This window comes from Panulirus ornatus, chromosome 7 (assembly GCF_036320965.1).
Source record: "Panulirus ornatus isolate Po-2019 chromosome 7, ASM3632096v1, whole genome shotgun sequence".
In the NCBI taxonomy this organism is placed as follows: domain Eukaryota; kingdom Metazoa; phylum Arthropoda; class Malacostraca; order Decapoda; family Palinuridae; genus Panulirus; species Panulirus ornatus.
Genome location: NC_092230.1, coordinates 4,181,123 through 4,194,614, shown reverse-complemented (window position 1 = coordinate 4,194,614; position 13,492 = coordinate 4,181,123). Strand labels below are relative to the sequence as shown.

The following is a 13,492-nucleotide window of genomic DNA, read 5'->3' as shown; positions in this document are numbered from 1 at the left end:
TTTCTTTCCCCTGTCGCCGTTGAGGAGAGTGTGTACCCTGGAGCTGCATAGTCGGCAAGGAAAAGCAAAAAAAACTATCCATCTTTAGTATCTCTTGGAGAATCAGAGACACTGGCGAGTAGTCTCATAACTTTCCGCTAATGTTGTAAAAATCTAATTTTGAAAACTCGTTTTCGTACACTGCGAGAACATTTACAAACACACACACACACACACACACACACACACACACACACACACACACAAATTCTTCAGAGACGTATGGAAATGGTTGTGCGACTTGCTTACACAGAGGAGGGAGCGCCTCCTCGAAATGGACCGTCGCAAATTTTGTCCTTTATTTCAAATATGAGAACTCACGAGGAAAGTGAGAGAGGAGTGTGTGTCAAAATAACCAGCACTTAAATCGTTAAGGTTTAAACTGTCGCAAAAAAAAAATGTCTGTTGATGACAAAGACTGAAGTCCATGCTGAAGAAGGCATTAACTCTAATGATGTTGGAGTCATAAACCTAAAACTGAAATGGCTTTTAAGTCTTACGTTTAAATCAACTTATAAAAGACCAGTCGACTTTTTTTTCTAGACGTTCTTCTGTTTTACTTGTGTGTGTGTGTGTGTGTGTGTGTGTGTGTGTACGCACTCGTCGCTGGCACCTGAATGACTTATGAAAAACCGTATTATTAGTTTTAGCGCCACAAGAGTCGAGTGCCCCCGGGGGCACATACAGAGCAAATATTGTGTACAACGAGGAGAGATACAAAGCGAGGACTTCTTCCATTTACCTCTGGGTGAGTGAGTTTGTAATCCTCGTGATCCAAGCCCTTAACCCCGTCTAAAACATGAACAAAATACCTTTTTTTTTTTGGTCGCTAGCGACTCAAATAATGTTTTTTTTCCTCGAAAAGGCTTTACGCCTCTCAGCATTACTTCAAAGGGGCCTCCGATCTATGTCTGGGCTGCTGATCCACCTGTGTGGGAGGGAGAGACGCTGATATGAGCATCTTCACGACCCCGCGACGCTTTTCCCTGACGTTCACTCCTCACAACAAAGAAAATTGTCAGCTAATGTGCGTCAAGAGGACAGGCGGGAAAAACACATCCAAGTGGAGCATTATACTTTAATGACGGAAAGTTTTAAGCCTAAGGGCAACAATCCTAACGTAAGGACTTTGTAGATATATAAATAGAAGCAGTACACGAGTGCACACAAGATGAAGACCAAACCACAAGGCAACGTTTGAAATGAAGTCTGATCAGGCGCTTTCATTAACGACATTTTCAAGACTGAGTAACGTAAAGAGATGGCCCGCGTTCACTCACACACCACAAACATCAAAGCAGTAGCAACGAAAAGGATTAAAAGGTCCTCCTATCTCTTACTCGTCCTACATTTGTGCAAAATAGAATACCTGTAGGACCAATTCATCTGCGCCACCGTAAACTACGCCTCACCTTTTTGGTCGTTTCAACTCTCAGTATCAAATTGAGCAGAGCTTCAAACCTCGCAAAACAAACCAGTAGGAAGAATCATTAGCTGGCCAGCATCTCCAAGCAATCAGAACTTACAAGTATATAATTCTACCCTATGATAATCGCTACTCAGGTCTTTGAAAGAGTATTAGACCCTTTCCATCCACACCACTATAAAGAACCACCGACCCCAGAGTAGAAACAAAATAAGAAGGAAAAAGAAAGAAAAGAAATGAGTCCTACCTCACCCTTCATGAACCTATACTCACACATTTTTCGTCCCACTAGTAAACAAAACAAACAAACACATATACACAAGGAAATGACCTAACAAGCACTTAAACCACCGCAACTCAGACTATCATCACTGCATAAGCTTACCATTAATGAGAGAATTTGATCTTAAACTTCATGATGTGTTCCAAAACCGGTTCATATTCAAAGCCAGGATCCCCTGACTGCCTTAAAGCCATCATCTTTATGCAGAAGTTCATGTATGAGAGCTAAACCTCAGCGTATTGGCAAAACGACCAAGCACCTCTTGTCTCGTATCTCTGAACGAAAAGGTTCGCTCGTTTCGTTCGAACCAGCCGCTCAGCAATCTGCCTTACTCGGTCTATCATGAGCAATCATCAAAGGTAGGATCCCGGACTGCCTACAGCCATCAGGTTTATACAGGAAATTCGTGTGTGTGTGTGAGTCAAATCTCAGCGTTTTGTTAAGACTACGACGCAAATCTTGTCTCGTGTCTTTGCGCAAGAGTCGTTCATATTGTTGTTCGAAGCAGCTATTCAGTCATCGAGCCAATCATGAGCATGCGCAGAACGATACGCGACGTGACTTGTAAGGTGCATTGGAGAACGAGTGCCATTTTAACCATAGATCTGGAACTGAGAAGTGCAAAGGATTTTTGTAAACATACCCAATCCTGGTTTTACGTAGTTCGTATAATGTGCGAAATACTGAATTTTCCGTTCGGATGACACTTTCACTGACGTAAGTAGTTTCAGTATAGTGCATTTCTGAAGTCATTGATCTAAGATTTGTGTACCGAGTGTGATTTTTAATGAAAAAGTGGTGGTTGTATTTTCAAACCATCGTTAAGTGACGTGTTTTTAAGTTATTTTCTCGCGTTATTTTGGGCCTTGAGGATGGGAACTGTATCCTCGAAAAACGTCGCAAAGATGTTTTTCACAGTTCCCATGTTAGTAGTGAAGCAGTGTTGTCGACCGCGACTTTCACAAGTCAGCTGGGGTCGACCGATAAGGTCGAATCCTAGTTCGCTGTAGTGCACAGCGAACTAGATGGAGGCATAGTTGCCCATGTCGTCTTAGCCTTGTATATATGTGTGTGTGTGTGTTGCACAAGTAGCGAGTGTACATAAGATGAAGGTAAACCCACACTGAAGAGGAAAATGCGAAGCGTTGAGCACTTTCGTATAATCCCATTGAGACTGAGTCTTGACCATGTTATCATACGAAAGCGCTTACTACTTCGTTATTACCATTACAATGTGGTTTTTACCTGCATCTTGCCTACACTTTGTATATTTGCTACATATATATATTTTTCGGTAGTAGTATATATGTATTTTCTGTGCACGTCAGAGAGAACTGATGAAATATGAAATGTCTTGGAAACTTCTAAGATTTCGTCGCGTTTACCATAAGGGACAGAACGTACCCTGGAAACTGTATATATATTGTTTCTTGAACTTTTCAAGACTTAAAAGTTTATCAAACCAGAATAATATAAAAGTATCTCGTGATTTTTTGCGTAATGGAAAAACTTTCTTTACTGTTTCGTTTCGTTCTTCACTGAACGTTTTGGGTTTCGTTCCCCACTAAACGTTTCGTTTCTCTTCCAGGATTATCAAGTGGACATCTACCTCAGACAGACGTGGGTAGACGAGCGTCTGAACCACGCAGACATCATGCAGCCGTTGGACCTCAATGACCCCAACCTCGTCAAGGCCATCTGGAAACCTGAGGTGTACTTCCCCAACGCCAAGCATGCAGAGTTCCAGTTCGTGACTGTGCCTAACGTCCTAGTCCGAATCAACCCTAAGGGCGAGATATTCTATATGCTCAGGTGAGACTCTCCTCTTTATGGTACTTGTGATGTTCCGTGTCCTCGTTGTATATCGACTGGTATAGTTCTTTCTTGTATCCTCCCCCTGTTGATGTGATTAGTGCACGAAAATGCACTTGGGAACTTGGTGTTTCATTTCCCCGTGGTAAGAAAGGAATACATGTATAGGAACACCCTATTCTGGTCCGTTATTCAGCATCTCAATAGGAGGATTCTACGCCCTATCGCGTGTGTATCGTGTTTCACTCAGGGCGTTAATGAAATATACATATATTAAAGCCATTGCTGTCGGCAGTGCCCTCCACCGTATGGTACATATACAGTCTGTCAATACCATTAGCGTCCAGGCAGCCTTATTACAGAGATCAAACCAACACACGACGGGTCTATTGGCCTGCGAGACGCACAAGTTTACATATGTTGCGAGACCCCTGGGTTCGTGACCTCGACCTAGATTACGAGAACCCTTCCAACCCTATTAAAAAAAACTGACGCTGTCAGGCATTGAATCGCCAGGGTATGAGTGTTGATACAGGAGGCCGGGAGGTGCGTTCGTACGAGGTTGAAGGGAACTGTTACTTGTGTGGTCATGTATGACGATGTGTAATGGGATGAACTAGGTCGGCGAAATCATGGAAAGGATGTAGCACTTGATGTAAACGGGATGTCTAATGCCAGGGTATACAGAGAAGGTACAGACGGTATGAGGAAGTCGACGAGTGTGATGAAGTGATTTTTCCACTATAAATGATTATCTGAAGTGACGGAGGATGTCGAGGCCTATTGTAATGTCGGGGGGGGGGGGGGGGGGGGGGGGCAGGATATTGTTTGCATCCAGGTTGATCTGCATTAAATGTTTGGTTTGGTTAATGAAGTTGCCTATAGTCCACTCCTGAAGGACACTGAAGTCAGTAGTTGATGATAGTGATGCCAAAGGTGAAGTCTTTGTACTTCCAACGGTATCTTGTGTCCTTCAAGGTATCACTGATAAGAATGAGGAAACAGAGCGGGCCCATGTTGGTGCCTTGTGTAACGCCTTGATTGGTGTCTCCTTTGCCTATGTCTCGGGTAACGTGAAAAAAAGCCTTTTTGAATTGTCAAACGCTCTAACGGATTCGACAGTTTGAATAAATAGGGTTTGTGTGATAGGCTGGAAGCCTGGAAAGGATTTCGCGTCATATGCTAGAAACATGGAAAGGACTTCGTTTCATATGTTGGAAGCCTGGAAAGGATTCTGTGCCGTATGCTGGAAGCCTGGAAAGTATACCACTCCGGAAAGCATTTATTGTAGTGGGAGCCTTGGTGAAATTCAATTTCCAGAACAGTGTATTGGATTAGCCTACACTAAATGCAGTCGTGTTAAGCTGTAAACATATTATACTACTCAGTCCATTTAGACCATGAATATTTTAACCCCTTCTGGTGCGTTTTCTTTCGTAAATATGGTTTCCTGATTGGATTTTTCTTGCCAGACTGACTTTGTGGTGACGTATTTTGACTTAAAATAGATGCACCGACCATTTCTCAAAGGTAATTGCCCTGGTAATTGCAGCAGGTTTGGATGGTATTGCAGTGGAATTTATTAAAAAAGGGGGTGACTGTATTGTTGACTGGTTGGTAAGGTTATTTAATGTATGTATGACTCATGGTGAGGTGCCTGAGGATTGGCGGAATGCGTGCATAGTGCCATTGTACAAAGGCAAAGGGATAAGAGTGAGTGCTCAAATTACAGAGGTATAAGTTTGAGTATTCCTGGTAAATTATATGGGAGGATATTGATTGAGAGGGTGAAGGCATGTACAGAGCATCAGATTGGGGAAGAGCAGTGTGGTTTCAGAAGTTGTAGAGGATGTGTGGAAAAGGTGTTTGCTTTGAAGAATGTATGTGAGAAATACTTAGAAAAGCAAATGGATTTGTATGTAGCATTTATGGATCTGGAGAAGGCATATGATAGTTGATAGAGATGCTCTGTGGAAGGTATTAAGAATATATGGTGTGGGAGGCAAGTTGTTAGAAGCAGTGAAAAGTTTTTATCGAGGATGTAAGGCATGTGTACGTGTAGGAAGAGAGGAAAGTGATTGGTTCTCAGTGAATGTAGGTTTGCGGCAGGGGTGTGTGATGTCCCCATGGTTGTTTAATTTGTTTATGGATGAGGTTGTTAGGGAGGTGAATGCAAGAGTTTTGGAAAGAGGGGCAAGTATGAAGTCTGTTGGGGATGAGAGAGCTTGGGAAGTGAGTCAGTTGTTGTTCGCTGATGATACAGCGCTGGTGGCTGATTCATGAGAAACTGCAGAAGCTGGTGACTGAGTTTGGTAAAGTGTGTGAAAGAAGAAAGTTAAGAGTAAATGTGAATAAGAGCAAGGTTATTAGGTACAGTAGGGTTGAGGGTCAAGTCAATTGGGAGGTGAGTTTGAATGGAGAAAAACTGGAGGAAGTGAAGTGTTTTAGATATCTGGGAGTGGATCTGGCAGCGGATGGAACCATGGAAGCGGAAGTGGATCATAGGGTGGGGGAGGGGGCGAAAATTCTGGGAGCGTTGAAGAATGTGTGGAAGTCGAGAACATTATCTCGGAAAGCAAAAATGGGTATGTTTGAAGGAATAGTGGTTCCAACAATGTTGTATGGTTGCGAGGCGTGGGCTATGGATAGAGTTGTGCGCAGGAGGATGGATGTGCTGGAAATGAGATGTTTGAGGACAATGTGTGGTGTGAGGTGGTTTGATCGAGTAAGTAACGTAAGGGTAAGAGAGATGTGTGGAAATAAAAAGCGTGGTTGAGAGAGCAGAAGAGGGTGTTTTGAAATGGTTCGGGCACATGGAGAGAATGAGTGAGGAAAGATTGACCAAGAGAATGTGTGTCGGAGGTGGAGGGAGCGAGGAGAAGAGAGAGACCAAATTGGAGGTGAAAGATGGAGTGAAAAAGATTTTGTGTGATCGGGGCCTGAACATGCAGGAGGGTGAAAGGAGGGCAAGGAATAGTGAATTGGAGCGATGTGGTATACCGGGGTTGACGTGCTGTCAGTGGATTGAATCAAGGCATGTGAAGCGTCTGGGGTAAACCATGGAAAGCTGTGTAGGTATGTATATTTGCGTGTGGACGTATGTATATACATGTGTATGGGGGTGGGTTGGGCCATTTCTTTCGTCTGTTTTCTTGCGCTACCTCGCAAACGCGGGAGACAGCGACAAAGCAAAAAAAAAAAAAAAAAAAAAAAAAAAAACAATATATATATATATATATATATATATATATATATATATATATAATATATACATATATATATTTACCAAATGGCGTCCTAGCTTCGTCTCTTCGATGTATATCAACTGACTGTAATATTTTTCTCGTCTCCCCTGATGTGATTATTACACGAAAGTGCACTTGGGAACTTTTCGTGTTTCATTTTCCCCGTGGACTCTGATATATATATATATATATATATATATATATATATATATATATATATATATATATATATATATATATATATATCCTAAGTGCACTTTCGTGTAATCACATTATCAAGGGAGATAAGAAATAAAAGTCGGTTGATATACAACGAAGAGGCGTAGCTAGGACGCCATTCGGTAAATATGCAAGTAAATCCACGAGGAAACTGGAAATGCGGAGTCTCAAGCGCGTTCGTTTGTCGAAGTTGATCACGGGTAAACAAATAGTATACCAACACCACTGCAGCGTTCGTGAAGACATTGCAGAGGAATAAGATTCATGAGAGGAGTGCGTAGTTTGATGCCAGACAGTCTTAAGATTCGTGGGGGTGAGTGGTTAGGTTAATGCTTGACATTGCCCAACGCACTCTGGGAAAAATGATAGCCAGTTTCTCTGTAGCAGCATCAGAGGTTTGAGTGAACAGACGAAAAAGACCTCTCGGGGGGAGCGAAGAAGACCTCGAGGGGGGACGAAGACCACCTCCAGGGTGGAGGGGTGGGGCGAAGAAGACTTGGGACGAAGACCTCCAGGATGGGGGGACGAAGACCTCCATGGTGGTGGGACGAAGACGACCTCCAGGATGGGGGGGACGAAGAAGACCTGTGGGGGGGGAAGACGACGACCTCCAGGGTGGGGGGGGGGGACGAAAAAGACCTCTAGGGTGGGGCGGGGGGGGGGACGAAGACCTCCAGGGTGGAGGGGGGGGGGGGGGACGAAGAAGACCTCCTCCAGGGTGGGGGGACATGCAATAGCACCACCCACATACCGCGCGTGTGTCTGTGATATTACGAATATCTCGAGCGAAGGAGAACTTTTCTCCTTTGGCGGGAATTAAACCTTAAAGCTGAGCGACGCGTCTGTACTACGAGCTTGGGAGGAGGAGGAAGCATCACCATTGTTTTTCAAGGGCAAGTTGTATGCCAGCCAGTCAGTCGCTCGGGGGAGCGAAGAAGGGAGGAAAGTAGCGATGCACAACTGATGTCAGACCAACTTTCGTTCAAGATGGAAGTTGTAACTACGAGAGACTCTTTGACTGCTTTGCGACGACAAGAGTCTCCAGGACTGAGGGAGAATTACCATCTGGACCGGAGGAACTTTGAAGGCGTCAGGAAGTCTTGAGATCAAACAATGCAGCCCTGGAATTGACGGGTCGGGATAAAGGAGAAATTAATGCCACTGGACTATTATGGAGCAGTTTTTCATGGCACTGGCCTATTAAAGGCTGAATTTTTAAATCTTTTCAGATACACAAGGAAATTTGTTTGCTATTTGCGTGAGATACTTGAAAGTAAACAGCAGAGCACTGAAGGATACTGAGATCATCAATAAAGGACGAAATGAAAAGGATCGAAAATTAAACACATTCGCATCAAGATGAAACGTTTTGGAGGAAGGTGGCAGAGCACTGCGCGAGCTTAGCAGGACGTTGGGTTGTGCTGGGCCTCTATGATGCGATGGGTCTGCTTGGACCACACACTCTTGAGACGCATATCATAAAACGTAAGATAAGATAGTCTGCGCCTTCTGATAACCGCTATAGTAAGACTGATTATATTAGTGAGAGGGATAAGGTTGGAGGGACGTTTAGGGGGTGAGGAGGAGATACATTAGAGCAGGGAAATGTAATAGTAGAACTCTCTTGTTTATGAAGGTGGAGGTAACTTTACGCAAAGTCTCCCATTTCTCGCCATCCAGTACATTTGAGGTTCAATTTCCGCTGTGGATTTCTGAATTTCCACATCTTTCAATTTAATACAATGAGAACCATACCCGATTACTGTGGCACGTATCTTCACATGTATCCCATAATCTTCCGAGAGTTTCCCTACAAGATACATCACTGTACACCTCGTTCATCCTATTTTTGTCGATCTTACACTTTATGAAAACCTGCAGAGCCAGATGGGATAAATAAGATAGCCTTATAAAACCTCTGGATCGCGGAGAATTGAGTCTGCTGGTGAAAGTCGGTATATTCGCTGCATGCACTTGAAGGACGTCCACCCTGAAGCCCTTGGAGTGTGGCATGTACCCTGTGTGATCATTCCCCCGTAACAAATGACGTCTGGGGGAGGTGGACTCTTGTTATCGCAAAAGGCTTGTTTGAAAATTCTTATATTGATTTCTCGTTTGGAGCTTTCATTTTGTCCCTATGATGGAGAAGGCTGGGTCAAAGGCCTTTGGCACCTGCAGATAGGAGAGCAAGGCTGCAGTTCATGAGAATTGTGATTTCTGCCCTAATGGTGTAGAGCATGGCCACAGTTCATGAGGTAGAATCGTGCTCTCTACCCTAATGGTGTAGACTAGGCTGCGGTCTGGAGGAGTTTTACTTCTAGATCAGTTCTTCGGAGGCAGTCTGAAGATGTAGTCTCTCGTGGGATTTTGACCTAGACTACACACACGCACACACACACACACACACACACACACACACACACACACACACACACGACTGTTATAGAACTTGGCATTACCGACAGTTTAGCATGCATGGGCCTTCTACGATCAAACCTGTGTCTTTACATCCTGGATTCCAAATGTAAAGGGAGTGTATATATGTATATATATGGAATACTGTTGTTGGATGGTATAAGTTGAATGGCCTACCTGGGGATCTATAAAGTTTTTTTGATAGGTCGAAGTGCAGCGGAATGTTTGACGTAGGTCCCATGTACTAGCTGTGATGCTCTATGTAAACCGTCTTCTATTGTCAGTGACTTCGATTGCCATTGACTTTGAATACTAATATGGGATATGGAGGAATAATTTCTTTCCCAAGATTTCGCCTGTATAGGTTCTTTTCTGACTAATATCGATGCTTCTAAACTATCGAAAAACTTAAGGAATTTGATTCTAATACGTTGAAAAAAGTAGCAGAAAATACTATACCTTTCCCCATTTTTTTTTTTGAAAGACTTTGTTGAAAAAAGTAGAAAATCGTAAGTACTTGTCTTTTTTTCTAAACACCTACTGCAAAAACTCTCGCTCCCATTCCCCCTCACAGAGAAAGAAGTCGTTCAGGGAAATGTGAACCTGGCAACACATTTTTGGGCAAACGTTTAAATTGTTTTCGTTGGCGAGATGTACTGCTCCCTTGGGAACGTTTTTATTTTTTTTTGAGAGTAATCAGGCGGGTAAAGTGATGGTATTAATATCGCCGCCCTGCCACACTCGTGGTATTTTTACCCTCCCTAGCTGTAGTGATAGGAGGAGAGGTGGGTGGGGAAGAAAGGGGCGGTGGGGAACTACCCTCAGACGCCGATAGAGTAAATTAACTTAGTCAGGGTTGGGGTGGGAGTATATAATTAGGTCTCCAAGACGGGGAGAGGGAGGGAGGGAGAGAATGAATTTTGGGACAGTTTGGTTGATATACTGTAGATTATATGGACAATATAAGCCTCTCACAAACTCTTATATATTATATATATGAAGCTTTATATAGATTCTTTTAGATTGACTGGAGCTGCCATACATTCATCTAGCGCAGCTACAGAAGTTCGTATAAACACCTGTAGACTCTCTACACCTCACGTAGACTATATCTAACTTGAATTAATGATCCGCTTCGTGGCTATCTTATGATAAACCTATTATGTACAGGTTATCTGTTGTAGGGTTGTGGCAATGTTCCAGCATTATCGTGTTATCAGCAAGATGCTGACGAGTGAGACTAAGATTGTTGTATCTGTTGTAGTTGTCAAAGGCCTCAGTCTTGAAGTGTTGAATGTCGACAGTGATGTAGTTGTATCGTTGTAGGTTAGGTTTACAACCTTCGCTTAGGCAGCAGTACTTGTAAACTCCATTGGTTATGGGTTATATGTGAGGGTGTATCTCATAATGTAGTCATTATTATTCTTGTAGTAAGTGACTTTAAGACGCGCAGTGTTCTTGTGCCAGAAGTGTCTGGTGTATTTCAAGGATAAGTGGTAAATGAATGACATTTATTTCCCTTTATTTGATGAAGTAGAACGTGAGGTAGGAAAAAATGGAAAACAAACGGAAAGCTAGTGTTGAATATTTATTGGTAGCGACAGGAATAGATGAAGGCAAGCAAGTATGAATATGTACAGTTGTATATGTGTGTGTGTTAATGTTATGCATATATGTATATATTGTAATGTCGACTACATTTTCCTTGACTTTTATCTCTGTCGTATAAAACGGTGCCGGATCAGTGTGAATAACAAATTTCTTGGTGATATGGAACATCGTTTCGAACCCTGGAAAATACTGAAATGCTGGAAACTGTTGAATAACGGGTCAGGGTTATGTTGTGAGGGTACCCGGATCTTTTTGAATTTCCTGGTGTCCTCCACCACAAAATTCAGGTCAAAATGTCAAGTTTTGAAGCGAGGATTAAAGCGGAGAGGATTGGCAGCGTCCTGGAAGGTTGGAGTTCCAGTAGTCTTTGGCTCGAGGCTTGATCCTCTAGCTTGATCCTCTAGGTTTCCTGGTACTGGAAGCCCGAGTCTCTCCCATCTCTTATCTGAGGACTGGACCCGTTGTGTACTGGAGAATTGAGTACTGGATGGTTTTGCTTATCAGTCTTGAACTGGAAGGCTACAACCCACGTATCTTGTACCAGAGGCCTGGAACCCACCACTGCTGTACTGGAAGGCCAGACCTCTCATCTTGGGACCGTGCAGTGCTAGACACCACCTAGCATAGGACTCTGGAGGCTGAATGGGAGTCTCCTCCCTCAGAAGGACAATAGACGAAGGCAACCTCTCCCTCCAGTTTGATACACCATAGGAATGGGTTTACTTGAGGGTAATGCACATATCCTATCCTGGAAGTGTGAGTTTAGGAGTGGGGGAGTAGTCTATGGAACACATCACACGTCCTACAAAACGTATTGGGTTAAACGTTTGGCCTCCCGTCTCATCCTAAGGCGAGGGCATGAGGTTATGTAGGGGACAATATCAAGGCACCTCCGTACAGGAACAGAGAGACGAGTAGTTGGGTTAATGAGCGAGGCGCGCGTCTCTCTCCATTCCGGGGAACATGGGGTCGATCAATGTTTGTATAAGGGCCGAGCCGAATGGGGTAGTAGGCGACGGATATATGGCTAAGATGCCCCTACTCTAGACTGCAGTGTCGGGATGAGAAAGGAGTTCAGTCATAGGGTTCATCGGTCCTTGGTTATGGACCTGCGGTGACATGGAGGAGACCTCAAAAAATCTTTTTTCTCTCTCGGGCTGAGAATTTTATGAGGATGGGATCAAGAGTACGCTCGCTCTTCATCATCATAAGAGATCAGGGAAGAAGACTTGTGGAGATTGGCCAACTCCGTTCTCATGTTATGAGGCCAAACGCGTCTGTGGGTGAATACCCCTTCCCTCCTCCACCATGTCAGGAGTCTGGGTCTTCGAGATTAATTGAAGCCAACTCTCTTGAGTGAAGAGTCTCGAGGGCATATTGGAAGAGCGAGGAAGAACAGGGAACAGGCGTCGTAAACACGTCTCCAGCAATCCATCCACACACATCAAACGTACACCATATAGCTGTACACTACCTCGTGTGTGTGTGTGTTTGGGGGGGTGGGGGGTGCCATTTCATGTGTGGCGTGGTGGCGACGAGAATGGATGAAGGCAGCAAAGTATGAATATGTACATGTGTACGTGTCCCCTTTCATCAAGTGCACCTAACCCCTGTCCACTTCCTTTCTCTATCCCCTCTTCTTAACGAGTGAGTGTGTGTACCTTTGGGATCAAGACGCACATGTCGTGGGATTGTCTGGTCGAGATCCTACGGTACAAGATACCCCACCTACCTTGGGACTGTGGGGTCCCATAGGGCTATTAGTGGGATTCTACCCCACATCCCACCCCCACATAGGAGTGAAGAGAGAGAGCCTTAATGGCACCACCTCCTCCTCTTCGACGATCATAACTATTCAAGAGTCGTCAAGCGCCGTGTGATGGCCATTAAGCTCAGACTAGCACCACCTTTTGATACATTCTCGACACTGGCAGTTGATCGCTTAATGACCCCGTAATTACATGAAACTCAAGTTTGAATTATGTATTCTGTATGTCTGATGGTAATTCAGAGCACTCGGCCAGTGTAATGTGAATTTAATTTCATTTTTTTTTTGTTTGTGGATCGCGTATAAAACTCCAACATATGTATTTGATTACACTGATCTTAAGTTTAATAATGGTGTCATTAAAGCCTTAATGTCTGAGATTAAACGCTAATGAATGTAAATGGCTTTAGTCTCTCGTCCGTTTAGCTCTGTATGTGTGGATCTGTTCTCATCACAGGTATCTGGATAGGGCACAGGTCATTAACCAGGTCAATTCAGGTCATCTGCTCAAGAGTACGAGGTAGTTATTTCCGCTGGTTCAAGTCGCTGTCAGCTTAAGTTCGAATCCTGGTTGCGTAAGTCTGTCCAGAGTCGACGCAGCTGTTCATCCACCCCGTAGGGTATGGTCGATAAAATGGGTACCTGGCTCAGATTAGGATATATATATATATATA

The 13,492-nt window shown here is 43.8% G+C and overlaps 1 protein-coding gene across 2 annotated transcripts in view; it reads left to right on the top strand.

Moving 5' to 3' along the window:
- Nucleotides 1-13,492, top strand: part of LOC139749377 (glycine receptor subunit alpha-2-like) — a 231,530-nt gene that overhangs the window by 77,017 nt on the left and 141,021 nt on the right. For both annotated transcript variants that reach the window (XM_071663162.1, XM_071663161.1), the window contains exon 5: nucleotides 3,337-3,560. In XM_071663162.1, coding sequence (XP_071519263.1) covers nucleotides 3,337-3,560 — 224 coding nt within the window. The remainder of the gene's footprint in view (nucleotides 1-3,336; nucleotides 3,561-13,492) is intronic.